The sequence below is a fragment of the Natator depressus genome, chromosome 6, assembly GCF_965152275.1.
Source record: "Natator depressus isolate rNatDep1 chromosome 6, rNatDep2.hap1, whole genome shotgun sequence".
NCBI classification, from domain to species: domain Eukaryota; kingdom Metazoa; phylum Chordata; order Testudines; family Cheloniidae; genus Natator; species Natator depressus.
The window spans coordinates 38,500,214-38,523,612 of record NC_134239.1 but is presented as its reverse complement, the minus strand read 5'-3'; the positions used below and the strand labels follow the sequence as shown (position 1 = coordinate 38,523,612).

The window sequence follows — 23,399 nt, the reverse complement described above, 5'->3', positions numbered from 1 at the left end:
GTGCATTTGGACGTTTAAAGGCGTGCTGGCGCAGTTTACTGACTCGGTTAGACCTCAGCGAAACCAATATTCCCACTGTTATTACTGCTTGCTGTGCGCTCCACAATATCTGTGAGAGTAAGGGGGAGACGTTTATGGCGGGGTGGGAGGTTGAGGCAAATCGCCTGGCTGCTGGTTACGCACAGCCAGACACCAGGGCGGTTAGAAGAGCACAGGAGGGCGTGGCACACAACAGAGAAGCTTTGAAAACCAGTTTCATGACTGAACAGGCTATGGTGTGAAAGTTCTGTTTGTTTCTCCTTGATGAAACCCCCCGTCCCTTGGTTCACTCTACTTCCCTGTAAGCTAACCACCCTCCCCTCCTCCCTTCGATCACCACTTGCAGAGTCAATAAAGTCATTGTTGCTTCACATTCATGCATTCTTTATTCATTCATCACACAAATAGGGAGATAACTACCAAGGTAGCCCACGAGGGGTGGTGGAGGAGAGAAGGACAAGGCCACACAGCACTTTAAAAGTTTAAAACTTATTGAATGCCAGCCTTCTGTTGCTTGGGCAATCCTCTGGGGTGGAGTGGCCGGGTGGCCGGAGGCCCCCCCACCACATTCTTGGGCATCTGGGTGAGGAGGCTACGGAACTTGGGGAGGAGGGCGGTTGGTTACACAGGGGCTGTAGTGGCGGTCTGTGCTCCTGCTGCCTTTCCTGCAGCTCAACCATACGCTGGAGCATATTGGTTTGATCCTCCAGCAGCCTCAGCATTGAATCCTGCCTCCTCTCATCACACTGCCGCCACCTTTTAGATTCAGCCCGCCACTTCTCCTCCCGGTCATTTTGTGCTTTCCTGCACTCTGACATTGTCTGCCTCCATGCATTCGTCTGTGCTCCGTCAGTGTGGGAGGACAGCATGAGCTCAGAGAACATTTCATCATAAGTGCGTTTTTTTTTGCCTTCTATCTTCACTAGCCTCTAAAAAGGAGAAGATCCTGTGATCCTTGAAACACATGCAGCTGGTGGAGAAAAAAAAAAGAGACAGTAGTATTTAAAAAGACACATTTTATAGAACAATGGGTACACTCTTTCATGGTAAACCTTGCTGTTAACATTACATACACAGCACATGTGCTTTCGTTCCAAGGTCGCATTTTGCCTCCCCCAACCACGTGGCTAGCTCCTCCCCAGTCCCCGTGGCTAACAGCAGGGAACATTTCTGTTCAGCCACAGGCAAACAGCCCATCAGGAACGGGCACCTCTGAATGTCCCCTTAACCACCCTATTTCAACCAGGTGACCATGAATGATATCACTCTCGTGAGGATAACACAGAAAGATAAAGAATGGATGTTGTTTGAATGCCAGCAAACATACACTGCAATGCTTTGTTCTACAATGATTCCCGAGTACGTGCTACTGGCCTGGTACGTGCTAGTGGTAAAGTATCCTACCATGGTGGATGGAATAAGGCTGCCCTCCCCAGAAACCTTTTGCAAAGGCTTTGGGAGTATATCCAGGAGAGCCGCAAATGCCAGGGCAAATTAATCATTAAACATGCTTGCTTTTAAACTATGTATACTATTTTAAAAGGTACACTCACCAGAGGTCCCTTCTCCGCCTGGCAGGTCCGGGAGGCAGCCTTGGGTGGGTTCGGGAGGTACTGGCTCCAGGTCCAGGGTGAGAAACAGTTCCTGGCTGTCGGGAAAACCGGTTTCTCCGCTTGCTTGCTGTGAGCTATCTACAACTTCATCATCATCATCTTCCTCGTCCCCAAAACCTGCTTCTGTGTTGCCTCCATCTCCATTGAAGGAGTCAAACAACACGGCTGGGGTAGTGGTGGCTGAACCCCCTAAAATGGCATGCAGCTCATCATAGAAGCGGCATGTTTGGGGCTCTGACCCGGAGCGGCCGTTTGCCTCTCTGGTTTTCTGGTAGGCTTTCCTCAGCTCCTTAAGTTTCACGCGGCATTGCTTTGGGTCCCTGTTATGGCCTCTGTCCTTCATGCCCTGGGAGATTTTGACAAATGTTTTGGCATTTCGAAAACTGGAACGGAGTTCTGATAGCACGGATTCCTCTCCCCATACAGCGATCACAACCCGTACCTCCCGTTCGGTCCATGCTGCAGCTCTTTTGCGATTTTGGGACTCCATCATGGTCACCTCTGCTGATGAGCTCTGGCCGCCGTGGCAAGCTGCAGGTGACCATGCAAACAGGAAATTGAAATTCAAAAGTTTGCGGGCCTTTTCCTGTCTACCTGGCCAGTGCATCTGAGTTGAAAGTGCTATCCAGAGCGGTCACAATAGAGCACTCTGGGATAGCTCCCGGAGGCCAATACCGTCTAATTGTGTCCACAGTACCCCAAATTCAACCCGGCAAGGCCAATTTAAGCGCTAATCCCTTTGTCGGGGGTGGAGTAGGGAAATTGATTTTAAGAGCTCTTTAAGTCGAAAAAAAGGGCTTCGTGTGTGGACGGGTGCAGGGTTAAATCGATTTAACGCTGCTAAATTCGACCTCAACTCCTAATGTAGACCAAGGCCTAGATAGATAGACTTTACTAATATTAATGAGTTAAGGCTCAAAACGTTGCTGAGAGGTAGAGAAAGTATTAAGGATCCCATTTTACAGACAAGAACACTGAGGCACAAAGTAGCAATGATCACAACTTGTCCACTGTCACACAGGGAGTCAATAGCAGAGCTCAGAATAGGTCGTGATTCCTTCCATCCCTTTGTAACCAAACCCTGACATAACTATTTTGGTTGGGGGTGATATTTTACTTTTAAAGTTATACTGGTACAACCTCCACCATGGATGCAATTATAACCAGTCTAAAAGTGCTTACATTGATGTAGTTTATTACCCTTCCTGTCTGGAAATAAGCTACACCACTATTTCCACTTTTAGACCAGTACAACTGCAGCCACGCTAAGGGGCTTGCACCGCGTTAACTACACCACTAGAGAGGTACTGTACAACTCTGGGTGCAGACGAGACCTACGTGTTGGCATTTTACTGCACCCATGAAAGCCTGTTAAACCAAATACTCTGTAGCGAAAAGTGTGGAAAGTTTGCACCCGAATGTACCTGCTGAACGGGAAAGGTCTAACCGGCAAAGAAACGCCACCCGCCCGGCCTCCCCTTGTTGCTGCAAAAGTGTTGCTAAAACTGCCCCCGTGTGCAGCCAGTGACCCCGGGGCTGCTCTCAGCCCTTTCTCCCGTGTGCCCGCGCCCGGGGGAATACCTGCCCCGAGGCAGCGCCGCCGAGCCAGTGCCCCGGACTGCCTCCCCCCGCACCCCCCCGCTCCCACTCCAAATCACGTGGGAACAATAGCTGCCTGCCGGTCCCGTCCCCAGAACCAATGGCGCTGGCGCTCGGACGCGGGCAGCCGGAGTCCACTCGCCCGAGGCAGCCGGGCGCAGGGGCCACTGCGCGGCCCGGGGCGGCCGCTGCGCGCGCGTCTCCTCCAGCCCGGGGCGTGAGCAAAGCGCCCGCGCACCTGCGCCGGCCGGGGCAAAGCGCGCGCCCCGGGGCGCCACGCCGAGGGGAACCGGGCCGCTCAGGTCAGCGCCGCCGGGCAGCCCCCGCCAGTGCTCCGCCCCGCCAGCAAACGGTAACTCGGCCAGTGCTGGCTCACCCGGGGGACGGGCTGGGCTGGGCTGGGGTCTCCTCCAAGACACCCTCAGCGGTTCTCTCGCCCGCTGTGCCCAGAGCGAGCCTGGGGTTGCGTGGGGCCAGGCTGCGGGGCAGCGGGGAGCGCTGAACTCTGCGCTACCCCAGCCTCGGCCGCTGCCTGGCGGTGTGGCCTCGGGCACCTCACTTCACTGCTCCGTGAGCCCAGGGCTGCTCTCAGTTTCAGCACTGGTGCCAGGGCGGGCGTGACCCACTTCAGTGTAACAGCCAGCAGTAATCCAGCCTTCCGTGGCTCAGTGTCCCCTCTGTGTAAACACCCATCTCACAGGCTGTTCTTGGAGGCGTTTGTTAATGATTTTAAGGTGTTGTAAGTGTTTTGTTAGACGTGTGCAAGGGGTTTAAAAATCCCTTCAGTCATATGAGTGTCTGTAAACTAAGTGCAAAGCTGTGGCTTCCTGGTTCCTTTTTTGTTTTGTTGCATTATAGGGACTTTTATTCTTTCGCCAGTAACATTGAGACATTACTTTTAAATGAAGATGACTCATGTAGAGACTCCCTTATGCATGTTTATTCTTGTAGGTTAAGAAGGCTTTAAAAGGGAATTTGTGCTGGTGGGTTAATAAACTCGTTTATTGACATAAGGCTGTTGATTCAGAGTATGTGCTGTCATTGAGTACATCCTGGTGTAGCCAAACTTAGTTAAGTGGAAGAGAGGAATGTGCATATTGTTGCATGACCTGCAATTCATAGCACTGCTGTGCTTTCAGCATTCAGTCCTGCTTTGTTTGTTTGTTTTTGTTCTCATTGCTGCAAGAATGAAAGAAATCTGGATTCAAGTATACTTTATGTAATGTTGGTTGGAAGTGTTTATCCAATGAAAAGAAAACGAGGACTTGTGGCACCTTAGAGACTAACCAATTTATTTGAGCATAAGCTTTCGTGAGCTACGGATGCATCCGATGAAGTGAGCTGTAGCTCACGAAAGCTTATGCTCAAATAAATTGGTTAGTCTCTAAGGTGCCACAAGTCCTCGTTTTCTTTTTGCGGATACAGACTAACACGGCTGCTACTCTGAAATTTATCCAATGACAAATTCAGAGAATAAGTTACCAAAGGGAATAAAATAGTTAAGAGGACAGACACTATATATGGAACAATGGGAGATTATTTTTTTCACCACACAACAATAGATCAATTCTAAACTCTCAAGAGCTTGACTTTTGTTGTATCCAAGGCCCCATCTACACCTAAAAATTAGTTTGACCTAGCTAATCACTCATGGATAAGGCTATGATTTAGTCACCAGCATTTTTAGTAAAAATCATGGACAGGTCATGGGCAATAAACAAAAATTCACAACCCAGGCCCTGTCCATGACTTATACTAAAAATACCTGTGATTAAATCTTGCGGGGACCTGGTGGGAGCCGCTGCTGCAGGGGGCAGTGTATGGGGGGGCACCCCAGGACCAGAGGCATCAGCTGCCAGGGGCTGCGGACCATGGCTGCCCTGGCTGGGGCTGGAGGCCACCGGAGCAGTGGCTGGTGTGGCTGTCCCTTGGGCCGCTCCAGCAGTGGCTAGTGTGGCTGTCCCAGAGCCACTTGAGCAGCTGGCCCCAGAGCCAGCCACACTGGCCCCTGCATAAATCACAGAGGTCACATAGCTAAGCCAACCTACGCCCCAGTATGGACACTGCTAAGTTGACTCAAGAATTCTTCCAATGACTTATGTGATGTCTCTCAAGGGGGTGGATTTACTCTAGTGGTGGAAAAAAACTTTCTGTCGCTGTAGCAAGTGTCTACACTATAGTGGTGTAGCTGTAGCTCTGTAGAACTTGTGCGTTAGGGTACATCTACATACTTTTTCAACCCGGGAAGATATGGGCGGCAAGAGTATGGGGTGATGTCAAATGATCTCTTATTCCATGAGTGTTGACTATGCTTAGGACCCTATCAAATTCACTGTCATAGGATTTTTTAAATGGTAAGAGAAAATACAGTAGGTAAACTAGTGGATATGGGTGTCTGTGTAGCTAATGGTTAAGATCAAGTATAGTAACCTGTATATTAGATAATTTTAATATTAACTTTAAAAAAAAAATTAAATTTGTCTATGGTGTGAGATTTGCATTAGAAAACATACTATAATAACCCGATACGGTTCTTGCATTGCATTCAGTTCCTGATTGTGGTCTTTTTATGGGAACTTTCTTCTCTTCTCATTTTTCTTTTGGTATTAAGAAGCTGCGGTAAATGTGTGTGTTATGTGTATATACTAGCTGACAGTAGAACAGGTTGATTCCGAAACTTTTACAAAGAGGACAGAGTGAATGGGATGGGAAGTAATATTTACAGGGCCAACAGTAAACATAACTTTAAAAAGCACGTTGAAATCAAAAGGCATTGAGGAGTTAATTTAGAAGTGGGGAGAGACCAATGTTATCAGTATCTGAATTAAATATCCTAGAGCCCACAACGACACAGGCCTGAGAGCCTGATGACCTGAGAAGTCAGAAGTGGTGTCAGGGTGCAGGATAAAACTCAGGGTAGAGTTTTGAATTGAATTTGCAGTTGTTAGTGTGTTGGATCATATTAAAGAAGTTCTGTATTAAAATCACAAATGAGTTTGATTCCCCACAGTTTAAATTCCAGGGTATTACTAATTAAGAGGTCTCTTGGCTTTTGGTACTTTTTCTCTCCCTCTGTGTGTGAAACTTGCAAGCTGCTAATTGTGTTAGTACATTCTAAGACAGAGTCTGTTCTCAAAGCAATTCACAGAGAGAGAGAGAGACTCAAAGCAATACTCTAACAACAGAAACAGCGCCCAGAGACTCCCCGCCCTTTTGTTGTATTAACAATTGTGATTAAAATAGAGATAGAGGATGTATGTGGATGGATGCTTGGTGTGGATAATAACTGAATGATCAGGGAGGTGCCAGCCTAAGAATCCAGTGTCCATCGGCTGAAGAAGGCGTCAAGTGGAAATAACCAGAGGACCCCCGGAGGGCAGACTGGAATCCACCCAACAGCCTCAAGAATGGGAGAACCAAAGAACGAGATAACATCTTGGAGCCGTCAGGAATGTGCTATCTGCTGATTGATTCAGCAACAGCATGATGAAGCAATTCCCATAGACTGGCATAGGAAGAAATTCCTATAAAAATAGACTCTAAAAAGTGAGAACTTTGGGGTCTGATTCTGCAAAGCAACTTCCAGGAGCATCAGATGAGCATCTGACAAGGCCCTGCTCCCTCCTCATGTCCAGGCCACCTGGCCAGTGGCTTGGCATGAGCAACTCTAAGGCTGGTAACTATGATAACAACCTTGCAGAACCTGTGTGTGTGTGTGTGTGTGAATAAAGATGAGATTGAATGGAATGTTATAGCTGTAACTAACTGCTTACTATGATTTTTTCTATATTCACAATAAATGTGGTATTTTGCCTTTTTCCCTTTAATAAGATCCTGCTGGTTTTTATTTTATTGGTATAACAAGTGTAAAGCATTACAGTGCCTCTGTAATGTAGGGTTTTGTCCCCATTTTGCAGGTGAATCAGGAAAATCTGTGTTTCTATGTCTGACTCTGCCATTTAATCCCCAGATGATAAAGCAAACAACAGACACTTTACTTCTCAATGAGCATCCACAAAGGGATTTAATATGCTTTAACTTCCTACCTTTAGTTAATTTGTCTTAGCTCTCCTGAGTGTCCTCATGTAGACAGCCCCTTAGGTTGCGAACTTTTCAGGACAGGCACTTTCTCTTAGTATGTTTTGGCAGTGACCAAGCACATTGAGATCCTGGTCTTGATTGGGGACTTTAGGTAGAGCCCTGCGTGGATACAAAATTTCTATCCACATCCAATCCATGATCTGCAAAAATGGTCCATGGATATCTGCAGATTTGCAGGGCTCTACTGCAATACCAATCAATAATAATGAGAGGTGAAGTGACATGTCCACCAATGTACAGAGTCTGTGGCAGAGACAGGATTAGAACCTACAACTCTTAATATGCTTTAACCACTAGTCATGCTGCCTTTCATAAAGAAAAAACCTGTTTAAATACAAATCTTATGGTGACAGTGATGTGAGAAGGAAGGAAAAACGGTGAGACAGTTTAATATATCTACTTAATCCACTAAAACTACATCATATTTATGAGAGCTTTCACACATTCGGAAAGCAAGACCATTTATCAGACGTCTGTGTTTATAGTGGGTTAAGGTGAAGAGAGGCTCCACTGGCCCTGAGTTGCTTCCTGAGCTGAGTGTCAGACATTCCATTTGGGAAGAAGCCACCCTTGCTTTTCACCTCTACACAGCTTACGCTGGAATGATGAAACTGTACGGGTATTGCAGTGGGGCTTTCCTAGGCTTGGATATTAATCAGTTTACAAGATTCAGGGTCTACAACCATCACCTCCTTTTAGATGTCTACTTTTTTAAGTTTTTAAATATAATTCAGAGCATTCAGTATTTGTCCAAATAGAGATGATAACCTTTAAAATATAGGAAAATACTTTCTTTATGGTAAAAATACATTCCCTCATGCCAGGTGGGTGAGGTAATATCTTTATTAAGAACTTCTGTTGGTGAAGGAGACAAACTTTCAAGCTAGACAGAGCTCTTCTTCATCTCTGGTAAAGGTACAGGGAGTGTCACAGCTAAATACAAGGTGGCATATATTGTTTTGCATAAGTCATTAACACATATTCTAAGGGACTATTCAAGGTGAAGTGGCCCATTAACACCTCTTCAGTCATAGGACAAAAGAAGGGGGTTAGTGGGATACAGATTGTTGTAATAAGCCATAAATCAATGCCTTTATTAAACCATGAGTATCTAGTGTCTTGCAAAGTTATAAATTTAAGATCTCAGGCTCCTCTTTTGAAGGTGTTGTGCAGGTTTCCTTTGAGGACGAGGACTGAGAGGTGAGGTATGGAGTGATCATTTTGTGAAAAGTGCTCACCCACAGGTGATAGTGTTTTTGTCTTTTATTATTTTTCTGTGTAAGTTCATTTGAGAGCATAGTGATTGTCTGCTTTCACCCACGCAGTTGTTATTGGGGCATTTAATGCATTGGATGACGTACACCACATATGTGACAAGCTGCATGAAGGATCACAAAAATATAAACATAGGCACATTCTAATTAAATGCAAAAACAACGAGGAGTCCTTGTGGCACCTTAGAGACTAACAAATTTATCTGGGCATAAGCTTTCGTGGGCTAGAACCCACTTCATCAGATGCATGGAGTGGAAAATACAGTAGTGTGTGTGTGTGTGTGTGTGTACACTATACACATAGTACATGAAAAAATGGGAGTCGCCTTACCAAGTGCAGGGTCAGTCTAACAAGACAATTCAATTAATAGTAGAATACCAACGGAGGAAAAAATCTCTTTTGTAGTGGTAATGAGGGTGTCCCATTTCAAACAGTTGACAAGAAGGTGTGAGTAACATTAGGGGGAAATTAGCATGGTAAAATCTGTTTTTGTAATGACCCATCCACTCTGTCTTTATTCAGGCCTAATTTGATGGTGTCCAGTTTGCAAATTAATTCCAGTTCTGCAGTTTCATGTTGGAGTCTGTTTTTGAAGGTTTTTTTGTTGAAGAATTGCCCTTTTAAGTCTGTTATTGAGTGACCAGGGAGGTTGAAGTGTTCTCCTACTGGTTTTTGAATGTTATAATTCCTGATGTCAGAACTGAATTGTCTCGTTAGACTGACCCCACCACTTGGTAAGGCAACTCCCATCTTTTCATGTACTGTGTGTGTATATAATATATATACACCTGCTACTGCATTTTCCACTCCATGCATCTGATGAAGTGGGTTCTAGGCCACAAAAGCTTATGCCCAAATAAATTTGTTAGTCTCTAAGGTGCCACAAGGACTCCTCGTTGTTTTTGCTGATACAGACTAACACAGCTACCACTCTGAAACCTGTCATTAAATGCAGTTTATCGCACAAGGCCTCTCTGTATTTTTTAAAGTTACAAAATGGTAACTTGGAAAGTAAATGCACTAGGATACAAAACAACCTGCAATGCTCACAATTTGGGGGAAAGATAAAAGGCTTCAAAAACCACTTCCAGAAACATCATACGAAAGGGGTTATACCATTCAGATACTTGTAGATGTTGTCATGTCTCCCCCTTGCCATCCTTGACTTCCCAAAATAGTTGAATAGCCAAGTTATACATATTTAGCTTTTTTAATCTCTCAAAATCCAAGAATTCCAACCCGCAATACTTTTTTTGTTGCTCTTCTCTAAATTCCCTCCAGCTTGCAATATCTTTCCATGGTATATTATCTTTTCTATGCTACATCAGCTTGTCAGTTTATTTTGAGGCATTGCCTGAAGCAATAATTGAGACCATATTTTTCCCTGGATGATTAGCTCTTTGACTTTATTTGATCCCCCACAACGAAGGAGATAAGATGTCTTTGATGAACTCTGGCTGCATAATTTCCCTCTTTACAGTATAGTAGTTCCTGTCTCCTCCTCCAGCTTTTATGTAGGTGCATGTTAAACAACAAAATGAAGGCACTTATTGTAGCTAAATGACTATTCCTGGAGATTTTTAGCTCAATATTTTTATTTACATTCTCTTGTGTTCTTGGTGCAATTCTTTCTCCTTTGTTTGTGTGGATGTTGTGCACTTTGTTTTGCTATAAAATCATTCTCCAGTAGCTACAAATCTATTTGGCAATTCATTGATATGTAGAAGCCAATGAGCACAAGATGCTTTAATTGCAAAGATAAGTTTTGTTTAAAAACAACAAAATCAGCAAAGCCTATGCAACTTCTAGATCAACTTGCCTATTGCCTGTTTTATATTCATGATTTGTCAAGTTACCAATTAGGGATTTATAGAACTGGCAGTATGGAGATCTGTGTTCTGTGCCTCAGGTTTGCCATTTGTAAAACAGATATTATTATTCTGGGGGGCGGGGGGAGAATGATGTAAGGCTTAATATTTTGATATTTGTGTATGTCCTATGGCCAGAAGCTCCAGGGTAGAATATCTCTCTACTTCCTCCATTGATGAAAGGGGTTGCCACAAAGAGCCTTATTTACATAGGCTACCTACCCACAATTGTTCTTGTAACACCATGGATTTTGTGGAGTAGTGGACTCCCATAGAAGCATACCTTGTGGCAAAGAGCTCTTTCCAAGCAGCTAGGATACTGCTCAAGGGTCCTATGTGCAGACAATACAGATTGAGGACTTTGTGTTGAGAGATGATGCAGAGGACAACAGCAGAGCTGAGCAGGCTCTGGTGAGGCCCTGCTCACTCAGCACCTTAATAAAGCTGAATCACTAAAATAGGTTAAGTTGTGGCACTTCCAGGTTAGACCAGACAAGCACCTTCCATTGGGACTGGAGACAGACCTGCAAAGAGACATGTGGACTATATTGCTACTCTCTCATCCAGATTCTGAATGGGGATCAGTTGATTGGTGTGGTGGTGCAGTTAAGGAGCTACGTGTGGGACAGTCTCACCTATGGGTAGGAAGGGAGTTAGATGGACTACTGCCAAAATTATTGGAGTATTTTATTCTTTATTTGCATTTATATTCTGTACATATTTATACATCTGTTTAAATGTGTTCCTTTTTCCCTAATAAGGATTTCTTTGTCTGTACATGGTCTGAGTGCTTGAGATTGGGGCAGTTCTGCCTGGTAAGGGCACTTGGGGATGGTGCATTTAGTTTCCCCAGGATTCTGGCTGGGGGCTTGAACCAGTTTAGGTATTCGTCAAGAGGGACCTAGATATACTTAACCCCCAGCCCTTTTTGTTTCCATTAACTGCCTGGCAGAAGGGTTAAATTTGTGAAGCACTTAGTATCCTGACTGGAAGCCCATAGAGAAGTGTAAAGAGTTTAAATCCCATACATGTTGGGTACTTGACTTTTTCTGCCCAGTCAAAGAGTTTGCAGTAGTAACAGGTGAAACTGTCAATTAAATTTAAAATTACCAAACTCTGATGGTGGAGTAATGTGTTTAAGCCATAATATATGGCACAGGGACAATAGCAGATTTACTCCAGCAATAACCAGGTGACATTAACTGAGCTAAAATTATTCACTGGAGTGGGTATAAATCAAGCACATCTGTTATCTTCTTACCTTTCCTCTTTTCCATTTCAGAGTTGCTTTGTGTTCGTGGAATATTCATTATAAATCCTGTCTAGTGTATTTGTGCACTGCACTGACTGTTAGCAGAAGAGAGTACCAAATAACAGCTAAAAACAATAGCACCCCACAGCTATATCATTCTTAGATTTTTATGGTGACTAAGTATTTTGAGCATAGGCTTTCCATTCAACCTCTGCTGGCCGAAGTCGGGCACCATAAGGAACCCTCCTACTTACTTAGAATTAAGTGTGGTGTTAAAGTTAAGCACATGCTTAAGTGCTGTGCTGAATCGGGAAATATTAGTCCAGTTCGTGTGGTGCAAGTATCTCCAGCCTTTTTCTTAGGGTAATTTCCTGGAAATTATACTACCCCTCTACATAAGAAACTTCTACCGCAAAAGGCTCTACGAATGTTTAATTACTTATTCATAAGGATGACTTCACTTACCTCTACAAAATAGCCCCTTCTGGGTGAAACATAGCAGCTATTTAACCTGGCACAACCAAAAAAAAAAAACCAAAAAATGTTTAGTAGCTTCTTCCCTTCCTCTCCTGTTTAGGAGGACAGGAAGTGAAGAAGACTATCCTGTCCAACTGGAATTACAGGGGTAGTTAAGGTAGGCAGAATATATTTACCACATCTGGATCTGGGTCATTACATGGGAGATTTTTAAAGCCACCGAGAGGGTTTGGACCTCAGTCTCAGTTCATTTTAAGAGGAAGTAGGCATCCCTTTGTCTTTGAAATTCCATCCTTCACTTTCACATCCCATCATAAAGAAAGGGGGCCAGATGCTTCACTACCCAATATTTGTTGGCATCATTTACAACTGTGAAAAGTGAGTGGAAAATGCTAAGGTATATTTATTCTAACATTTATATAGTTAAAATTCTAACCAATCAGAATGCATTTTACATTCCCTTTGCACAAATGTAAATGACTCCAGAAGGTGCAAGACACCTTCCCTTTGCACAGGTGTAAATGAGTCCAGAAGGGGGATTCAGAGCCAGCGAAGTGCACCTGTAGTGCTGCGGCATTGGCTTGATTCTGCCCCAGCGGGAAATGTACCCCACTGAATCATCACCACTTACAACAGCATGCATCTGTTCCTTGTAAGTGTGCCATCGCAGTTCTGACTTAGTCCATCCATGCTTATATGTAATGCAACACATATGAGTTGAACGTGTTTATAACCAGAATTTTCAAAAGTGCTCAGCACCATGGGCGGCGGGTCGCATCGGCGGGGGGAGACTGCATTCCCAACGGTCAGGCATGACCCCACCCCCTGCTTACCACCGCTCCCTGTGTGTGGCGCCTCCAGTCCTGCTCCAGCCCTCCCAGTGCTCCGGGGCTAGCCTGGGGCACTGGCCGCAGTGTGGGGGATTCGCCTCCCCTAGCTGGTGGTTAACGCGCAGCCCATGTTCAGCATCCAGGAACTCTCACTGATAATCTTTGGGAAAGTTGTCCACTGGTGTACTTCACAGTGGCTTCCAGGTGTAAACACAAGTAAATCAGTCAGCATTTATAACTCAAAAATATGAAAAGACAATACCTTAAATTTTAAACCCGTTTGGCAAGATTTGATTGAAAAGATGAGCCATGCTCTGGGTGCTAATAAACTCTAGTGTTGACAGTCCACCAGTGAGAACAAATTCCACAATTGGGTCCTTCACTAAGAACACCGTCTTTCCAGTCTGCAAGAGTGTGTCTAAAGATTGTCAACAGTATCACTTATTCTGATCTCTGCCATAAGACCATATGTAATTCATATGGTAAGCCAAAGTAGCCCATGGAGCACAGGTTGCAATGGACTCTCACCATCTCTTTCCACTAAGCAGGTAGGTCATCATATTCTGCAATAACTGGATGGGCTATTACCAGCAGGAGAGTGAGTTTGTGTGTGTGGGGGGGGGCGGAGGGTGAGAAAACCTGGATTTGTGCTGGAAATGGCCCAACTTGATTATCATACACATTGTAAGGAGAGTGATCACTTTAGATAAGCTATTACCAGCAGGAGAGTGGGATGGGAGGAGGTATTGTTTCATGGTCTCTGTGTATATAATGTCTTCTGCAGTTTCCACAGTATGCATCCGATGAAGTGAGCTGTAGCTCACGAAAGCTTATGCTCAAATAAATTGGTTAGTCTCTAAGGTGCCACAAGTACTCCTTTTCTTTTTGCGAATACAGACTAACACGGCTGTTACTCTGAAACCTGGAGCTTCTGAGAGATTTTCAAGGATATCCCCATGTAAATCCCATTTCACTAGTCCAACCTGGAGTGAGGTCCTATGGATGTGTTTAGCGATGTGTTTAGTTTGTAACAGAACGATTTCTGCACAGGGAGGTGTGACTGCAGTAAATTTCCATTCAACCCTCCCTGTGTATTAGAAGCGACAAAAATTGCATGGCAGTATAACTGTGGGACGTAGAGCAATTTAACGCTGTCTCCAAACCTATCACGGAATTCTAAGGGAACTTGGAAGAGGGGGTTTGGGAACTCTGCAGAGGAGGAGTCCTGGACACTGGAACTGATTTTTTTTTCTTTTTAGTCAGAGTCCCTGTTATGGCAATATGATGTGCTGACCACTGAGCCATTAAGTGAAGACGGATGATTTCTAACAGTGTTGCTGCATTGTTTGTTTTCTCTTAATCTAATCCTGTCTCATGTCTGTGTAGATATAAATATATCAGTCATCACCACCAGGTGATGGGTGAGTGTCCACACTCCACCCCTTCTCAGCACCTTGCAGAACCAGTCCCTTCCCTCCCACCCCCCCACCCCAAGGCAAATGTTGATTTATTTTATTTGGCATAACAGGGAATATGGCCGTTTTTAGTTTAACGGCAACTTTACCTTTCTCATTCGTGGCTAGCTATCTGTACACCCATATCCTCAGTGATGCCAGAATAGCTTTTACCTGAGAATTAAATAACTCTCTTTGCAGAGCCTACAGAAGGAATAGAAAATATAATTTTTGTGTCCTGCAAAAATAGTGGCTGTATTTTCTTTCTTTATGATTATATTGAGGAACTGAAGTAAGTTTTTGGTTTCAATAATAACATTGAGAAGGGATGTCTGTTAAATTTTGGCATTGGGTATTTGACATCACTACTTTTTTTTTTTTTTTTTTAACTTAACATTAAGCAGGTGCGTAAGTAATTGCTGGACTGAGGCCTAACTCCATTCGTGCTGTTTTATACAGTCTCTTGACTCTTCTGGAGACTTCCTTTCTGTAGTTTCTCTGTGATTTTTTTTTTGGGGGGGGGGGGAGTAATAAATTAAAAGTAGTACAGTGCAGAGCATTGTCATTTACACATGGGTACTAATACATAAGAACAACATACGGGATAGATCAGCTATTTACATGCAGGTGGAGAGAGAGAGAGAGAGAGAGGCATGTTTGTTTAATTTTTGAAGGTCATAATGCAGAAATTGCAATTATCACAACAACAAAAATGAAAATAATGCCCAGAATTAATCTTGTCATGATTTTCTTGGGACAATAATATCAATCACTCTTGAAACATAAAGGAGACAATTAGCTATCTGCCAGACAATCAACTAAATAATGGTGAAAATCATGGCTTCCTTAAAAACTTGGAACAATATTTCGATTAATTTTCTTTCCACGTGAGTTTGAAGATGTACTATGCAAACTTCTGTGTATCATTGTTAATAACCATTTTCTTTAAATAGAAAATGAGAAGTGGAAAGCTTGATAGTTAAGGGGACATGTTTTCTCAACTGTAATAATATACACTGTGTCTGTGCTAAATTGGATCATCCATGTGAAATGTGAAGTTGTCCAAGATTAAGGTGGAGGATTAAGGAAAGAAAACAGCTGTCTTTCAGGAGGAGGAGGAAGGGACCTTTTGAATGCTGTCCCAGAAATTAAAAAGGCTCATGGTAGCCACGGAGAGTGGTTAAAGCATGTGTTTGGGGTGGGAAATGACAAACCAGACTACTGAGAAATTGCAGTGTGCTGGCAGCGACAATGCCTGAACTCCTTATTGGAGGCTAGAGGCATTTTACAAACTACCCAAGGACATGCTGCCAAGCTAGAGATGACTATGTGAGGCAACTGGAGTCTGTATTAGGGGAAGGTGGTACAGATAGCAGACTTGCTTTTCTCCCCTAGAATCTCAGTATAGGCTCGCATTCCTTGAGGGTGGAGCTGCTTCCGGGGGTCAGGGAGCCCCCCTAGGTACTGAAGAGTCAAGTGGTGGTGTGTGGGGAGAACAGTAGGCCTGGAGACTGGTCTGTGGGGTAGGCAGCAGCAAGTGCTTATCCACAATCTCATATACTGCATGCGATTCTTGTGTTCATTTGGAATAGTAATAGGAGGTTCATGAATATTCATAGTAAATGAATCACACACATACTATGTCTCCATTTAAGAGTTCACCAGATTGTATGCAAGTGAAGTAAGTACTACAGATAGGTTCAATCTGCAGTACCCCGATCTGGGATTTCTAACACTCTCAAAATTGGAACTGGGGTTTTGATTCATCCTAAATTTAAGTCATAGGCAATCTGCAAAGATCAAAGCTGGACACTACTGAAATGCACAGAGGTTTTTTTATTAGGGATTCCTGCTTGGGCCCATCTCTAATTAGTCACTTATACTTCCATAAAAGAACATCATTTTGTTACTCCATTTGCACAAATTTCTACGCAAAAATACAGCAGAAAATTCTTAATTTTGATAGAAAAGCCTTTGTCAAATTTGAGGGGTCTCTAAGAAACACTGTGAATTATGGTTTTGTTCAATATAGACCTTGTTGACCCAATTATTGTTTGCATGTTTAACCTGCATTTGGTATGTAAAGCAAGATTGAAGTAGTCCAGATGGTAGCATCTGCTTTAATGATCCATAATCAGAGCATCTTATTTTGTCATTTCACTAAGATTTATGAATATAACTTATTATGATGATCATGTATTAGTGTGATATAATCGTCAAACCAAATTATTCTGGAGATAATGTTTTGTCTAGAGAAGGCCTTGGAGTAAATCCAGTTTAGTAAAGAGATAAGAGACCATCATTAAGAACCTCATAGAAACAAAGCTTCTGCGTTTAGCTGAGGTAGTCATTATACAATACAATAGCAGTGTGTGAGGTGCATATTCAGAATGATGTTCTGTAAAGAAAATCTGTTCATATTAGAATTGCTATTATCACCTAATGCAAAATTTCTGTCTAGCATCTGTATTATGGTATTGTCTCTTATGTAATTTGATGGCTTTATTAAATCCAGACTTGATGTTAATTGGTACTATTAATAAAAATCTCGTGTACCACATGTGTAGAGGCACAAGGCATCCTTTGTAAAATCATCTCCACAGTGTATAATAGGAAGCCATGGATCAACTGAACTTATAACAACAGTATATGAAACTTGTAGAGAGAATTTTGTGAAGAGGCACACAACTAGATTTTGCTGTCTATTTTTATCTTCTGTAAGCATCATGTTTATTTAAGCTTTTTTGAAGACATAAGAATGTACAAAATTAGTTCCAGGTTGTTGTTCAGTACACTTTTCTTTAATATTAATGTAGTATAATCTGCATGGAATACAGACATTTGATTGTAGAATTTCAGCACAGAATTTGTGTTGGTATTAAAACAGAACTTTTTTGTGCAGGATGGAAGTAACAGATGGCGTCATTTGTCCTTAGTTTCAGCACTCTAACTCCTGAATTGGAAGAGTTACTGCCTATTAGAAAGGATGTAAACCAAAGTTTGACAAGCATTTCTACTGTTAACCTCCTCCCTTCAAAATGACATTATAAGCTACTCTAAACAGTAACTATATTTTCTTCTATTTATGCAAGTGTCTGGGAGGTTTGCCAGCCTTTAAGACTATAACAGATCTTACTATTGTTAAATTGTTCTGTTGTGGAAAATAACTCATTGTGTTTGGGGGGTGAGGGAAAAGGAGAGTAATTTTTCATTCATAATTTGGTTTAATCCAAAATCTTTCAATAAGACATAATGTAATGGGTGTGATTTTCCTCTCACTTATGCTGGTTTTATGCTGTAATAAACAGCATTCTTTTTTCTAACACAAGAAATTTCACGAACTTACAATTAAATTTGCTTGAGTGTATTTTTTTCAGTGTACAAACATTAACTAAAAAGGAAGGAAACCATTAGGAAAGAGTCCATACAATATAATACCAATCTGAGTGTTAGCCCACTTTTATCAACAATCCTTCACGCAGACTTTTGTGTATTTACATTGTAACTCTAAAACAATCAGATAATTTGGTACACACTACTAAAAATCCCATAACCAATTATATTCCTATGTACCTTCATAATGTTATATAGTGTAGTGATTTTCAAACTTTTTTTCTGGTGACCCAGTTGAAAAAATTGATGCCTTCAACCCAACGGAACTGGGGATGCGGGGTTTGGGGTGCAGGAAGGGGCTCTGGGTTTGGGAGGGCTCAGGGCTTGGGTGGCTCCTGGTCAGCGGAGCAGCAGGGATGCTAAGGCAGGAAGCCTGCCTGTCCTGGCAGTGCAGAGCCGGTACTCGGTGCGGGGGCAGTGCACAGAGCCCCGGGCCCCCCCGCCTAGGAGCCGGACCTGCTGCTGGCCGCTCCCGGGGCACAGCATGGTGTCAGAACAATTAGGGACTAGCCTGCCTTAGCCTGCCTTTTAAAAGCCCGGTCGGCAGTGCTGACCCAGTACTGGGTCATGACCTGTAGTTTGAAAACCACTGGTACAGTGAAATAAAAGATAAACAGGTTGGAGTTAAAGTTGTGCATTGCATTGTAATTTTTCAGTTCTTTGAGGTGTACAATGAGGATGACAGCATAGTGAATTGAAATTGAATATGTAAAGAGCACATTTGTGTCAGCATGGAAGAGTGTCATGATTGTAGTGGGATACAGCTTGGAGACAAATATTTTGCTGGGTGTAACCGTTTACTGAAAATGTATTTCCTTTTAGCCCTTCCATTGAAAGAAATACACTTGAGGAACGTCAGTTCAAAGTTTACAAAGTTTTATGGGTGGGAATTTCCGAATTAATCTTTTCATATATGTAAGTAGGGGGCTGGGACAACCTGCTGGGGTTCCCTTAATTGTGAGCCACTGTAACCCTTAAATACAGTCTGGAAATCATGAAAATACAACACCAAAACCAAACTCAAGATTTATCAGAGCTGCGTACTTTCAACACTGTGTTATAGTGCAGAATGCTGGGGAATGAGAAAGTATGACATGTCTTCATTCTATAAAACCTGCCTCAGAAAAACCTTCCGTATATTTTGGCCCAGAACAATCTCAAACCAAGATCTATCGACACAGTGCAGCCAAGAGGATCTGAGCACCATCGTTGCCAGGAGGCGTTGGAGATGGATCATGTGCTTCGGATGGAAACTGATTCCATCACCAGAGTAGCAATAAGATGAACACCTGAAGGCAAGCTAAAACTAGGCTGCCCGAAAACAACATGGTGAAGAGCTGTGGAAGCTGAGCTGAAAAACCTGGGGCACAGCTGGGGAACCATTGAAAGACTTGCCAGAAACACAAGAGTGGAGGAGCTTTGTCACTGCCCTAAACGCCAGAGGCATAATAGGAACATGATGATGATGATGTTACCCTTCTCGGCCGCAGCAAGTGAAAGTTCTGCTGCTGGTAAGATAAGGATTAGCTCCTGCTTGTCTGCCCTGCCAGCAAACTCTTCAGGACTTTGCCAGTCCAAACCTTGCCCAGCAGGTAACAATCTGTGAACCCCAACTCCTAGATTCCTCACAGGTGTCTCTCTATAGCGTCCAGCCCTCTTACTCAACACTCACAGAGGTTATTAAGTTAGCTGCTCCTTTACAGAGACCATACACATCAGTTTTCTGCGGGGTTTGTCAACACCAGTTAATAAAGCGCTGAGTTGGTTTATGGTAAAAGTATAAACCAACTGTATTAACAAAACAGCATAGGTTTAAGTGATACCAGGTGGAAAGAATAAAGATAAAAATGTTTACAAACAAACAAAAGTAAAACGTGCTCCTAAGGCTTCTGAAAAGTTAGGTTGACCCAGCTACGTCGCTCGGGGGCCGGGGGGTGGGGGGGTGAAAAATCCACACCTCTGAGCGACATAGTTAAGCCAACCTAACCTCCAGTATAAGTCAGTGCTAGGTCAGTGAAAGGATTGTTCTGTTGACTTAGCTACCACCTGTCTGGGAGATGGATTACCTACACCAACAGGGGAATCCCTCCTGTCACCATAGGTAGTGTCTACACTGAAAACACTACAGTGGTGCAACTGCAGCATTTCAAGCGTAGGAAAGCTCTAATGCTAAAATTTAACTTCATCAGCTAGAATTCTTTTTCAGGATGGTTTCCCTACTTACAGCAACTTCTCCGGTGTGATTGGCTGTTCCAGCCTTACAGAATCAAAGTGTTGGTGTCTTAGTGATCCACTTCTTGAGGGAACAAATGGGTTTGCTCTCCCTCTCTTTATAGTCCAGTAAACCTTTGAAAGTTCCTGGATGTGGAGAAATTGGAGAGAGTCCAGCGAAGGGCAACAAAAATGATTAGGGGACTGGAACACATGAGTTATGAGGAGAGGCTGAGGGAACTGGGATTGTTTAGTCTACGGAAGAGAAGAATGAGGGCGGTTTGATAGCTGCTTTTAACTACCTGAAAGGTCGATCCAAAGAGGTTGGATCTAGACTGTTCTCAGTGGTAGCAGATGACAGAACAAGGAGTAATGGTCTCAAGTTGCAGTGGGGGAGGTTTAGGTTGGATATTAGGAAAAACTTTTTCCCTAGGAGGGTGGTGAAACACTGTAATGCGTTACCTAGGGAGGTGGTGGAATCCCCTTCCTTAGAAGTTTTTAAGGTCAGGCTTGACAAAGCCCTGGCTGGGACGATTTAGTTGGGATTGGTCCTGCTCTGGGCAGGGGGTTGGACTAGATGGCCTCTAGAGGTCCCTTCCAACTCTGTTGTTCTATGATGATTCTATGATTCCTTTCCCTTGCTGGGTGTAGACCCCATACCCTCCGGTGTAGACTCCATGCTGGTTCCTGCATGCAAATATCATCTTCTGTGGTCTCCAATACAAATGAGTAGCCCATTGAATTTGGCTGCATCTGGTATGAGTTATTAGCCTCTTTCCTTTGTCTGGAGAAAACCTGTGTATCAATTCCCCCTGACTTGCCTGGGTTAAACACCTTTTAGTCACATATTTCCATAGTACATCTGTAAAGTTCTTTGTGGGTTAACCATACATACATCAGGTAAGAATATTAATGATCAGTGAGTTATTAGTTTTCCAGTGATATATTGCATGCCACCTTTTGGGTAGATATTATGACAACAGTGTGCCATCTGGCATTAGGGTTACAGGGGTAGGAACTGATGCATATATAGTGTGCAGATTGCTTTTTAATAGTTAAGTAGTACCTTACATTGAAGTCAGAGGAGCTATTTGTGAAGTAAGATTATATCTAACAGGAGTGAGGGAATCTGGATACAGCCATATGTTAAAAGAAAAGGAGTACTTGTGGCACCTTAGAGACTAACCAATTTATTTGAGCATAAGCTTTCGTGAGCTACAGCTCACTTCATCGGATGCATACTGCGGAAATGAAGAAACAGATTGACAGAGCCAGAAGACAAAGGCCTGTCCTGTGGTGGATGGCTTCTGGGAACTCTTCTGGCTCTGTCAATCTGTTTCTTCACTTCCGCAGTATACATCCGATGAAGTGAGCTGTAGCTCACGAAAGCTTATGCTCAAATAAATTGGTTAGTCTCTAAGGTGCCACAAGTACTCCTTCTCTTTTTGCGAATACAGACTAACACGGCTGTTACTCTGAAACCAGTCATATATTAGAGGAGAATTGGGCTCAATATAATAGAGAGATCCTTATTTATTCAAAGCAGGGACAGTCCGGTGTAAGGGATATAAAGAACAGTTTTATTATTTACTATTTTCATACAGCGAAGAGAAGCTTATCTGATGTGGAGTACAAAAGTTGACTGAATCTCGTTTTCTATTTAAATGGCATTTCCAGTTTTTAGTCACAACTTTGGTAACCAAAAATGTGAGAGATGGGCTTGCCATTTCTGTATAACATGCACATGCAAATAATTATTACTGAGCAAGATCATAGTCTGTCCTATTCATCCACAGTGTGGGTTAACCATACAGGGCATGGCTTGGGCAGGGATGGTAGCCTCCATAAAGCTTCTACATCCTGTGTCATGAAGGTGGGCAGGATGTGTGTGTGGAATGGGCAGAGCTTTCACTCTGTCCCACAGTGCACTAATTAGCATATTTGAGCTGGAGTGATTAGGGGTGGAGGGGAAGGTCTGGACTAGAGCAACAGGGCCTTGGGGGAAAATTTTGATTTTGGGAATCACCATACCATTCCTGGGACAGTGCAACTATGTACTGCCCTTGCTATGGGGCTAGATTGAGAGTTTATTCTCAGCTGCTATTTTGTTATACTGTTCCACCTATCTGTGTTATAATGGGAGCTGGATAAAATTGGTGAAAAATATTTTGTCAACAGTTAATTTTGCACCCCAGAAATTGTGGGGGGAGTGTGTGTGGTTTTTTTGTGAAGCTTTGGGAGAATGGAAATTTTCCACTTCCAAACTTGGGGCGGGGGGGGAATGAAAATTCACCTTTGCTTGAAAACTGAGCTGATAAATTTTTTTTACCTGAATTAAGGGGGGGGTGTGTGTGTCTGTTTTAATTAATGTGTGAATCTGCTGTCCTGCTGGTGGTGACACAAATTACAAACAATGTTTCCTTTTCTTTAAATCGCAAAATCTGGTGCAATTGAAAGAGATTTGAGAAATTTTAAACAAAATTGTAGTAAATTTTCCCATGTGGATCTTGTCCAGCAAGTAATGTTTTATTTACAACGTTTGCAATTTGGGTTTCTGTTATGATTTTTAACAAGACTCTGTTGTTAACAAGTGTCTTATATTCACTAAAAACAGTAAAGTAAAAAACCAACTTTGGGTATGTTTTTAAAGAATGTTTGAGTGAAAGTCCAGTTAACACCAAAATATATTACACCTTCTTTAAAAATAATCTAAATCTTTTTATGCAGCTCAAATTTTAAAGTATCTGGAGATCATGTCATGGAGAGTTCCAGGTAGTTCCATATCATTCTTTGTCTCACTATACCCCAGTTCACTTCCACTTTCCTGTAATAACAAGAACTGCTGTGTAAATGTAGCATTAATACATATTCCTAAGGGGAAAATATAAAATTCATGTGAACACAGATTTGTGGTTGGAGTGGAAGGAAAACAAACTTGACTGGACCTGAGGCATGTTCTGTTCATAAGAATTGCGGTGGGAAATGAGACACTTCATTCCCATATGAGAACATATTTATTAACTCCTCCATTGTGCTCCAAAGAGTTCAAATATGTATTTAGGAGAGAGATCAATGTTATTTTCTCTGAATAAAGTCTTAACTCTTTTGCAAAGAATGGTATATGAACAAAGCATTTTAACAGTAATAGCGACTGATTAATTGAATATAAACTTGAAACTTAGTCTCTCAGAAACTGGAACCCTTATATATGATTAGTTGTGTATAGGTGTTCTATATTTCAGGCTTTCTCCCCTGGGTGAGAAGTAAAAATGTTCTTTAATGTAGGA

At 42.8% G+C, this 23,399-nt stretch overlaps 2 protein-coding genes and 1 long non-coding RNA gene across 3 annotated transcripts in view; 1 reads left to right on the top strand and 2 right to left on the bottom strand.

Moving 5' to 3' along the window:
• The window catches only part of LOC141988945 (uncharacterized), a 61,966-nt gene extending 58,012 nt beyond the window's left edge, over positions 1-3,954 (bottom strand). The window contains exon 1 of the long non-coding RNA XR_012639871.1: positions 3,628-3,954. This is a non-coding gene — a long non-coding RNA (uncharacterized LOC141988945). The remainder of the gene's footprint in view (positions 1-3,627) is intronic.
• Positions 445-3,013, bottom strand: LOC141988944 (uncharacterized). Its single transcript, XM_074955094.1, has 2 exons — positions 1,593-3,013; positions 445-1,009 (listed from the first exon to the last, which is right to left on the bottom strand). The coding sequence occupies exons 1-2, from the start codon at positions 2,257-2,259 to the stop codon at positions 969-971; spliced, it is 708 nt and encodes a 235-aa protein (XP_074811195.1). The 5' UTR covers positions 2,260-3,013; the 3' UTR covers positions 445-968.
• PPFIBP2 (PPFIA binding protein 2) overlaps positions 3,577-23,399 on the top strand; it is a 207,821-nt gene continuing 187,998 nt past the window's right edge. The window contains exon 1 of the mRNA XM_074955092.1: positions 3,577-3,603. The gene's annotated coding sequence lies outside the window, so the exon portion shown is untranslated. The remainder of the gene's footprint in view (positions 3,604-23,399) is intronic.

Excerpts from the sequence above, each read along its gene's own strand:
- LOC141988944 (XM_074955094.1), bottom strand. The coding sequence starts at position 2,259 with ATGCACTGGCCAGGTAGACAGGAAAAGGCCCGCAAACTTTTGAATTTC. Across the intron at positions 1,010-1,592 it reads AGGCGGAGAAGGGACCTCTG|CTGCATGTGTTTCAAGGATC; the intron begins GTGAGTGTACCT and ends TTTCTCCACCAG.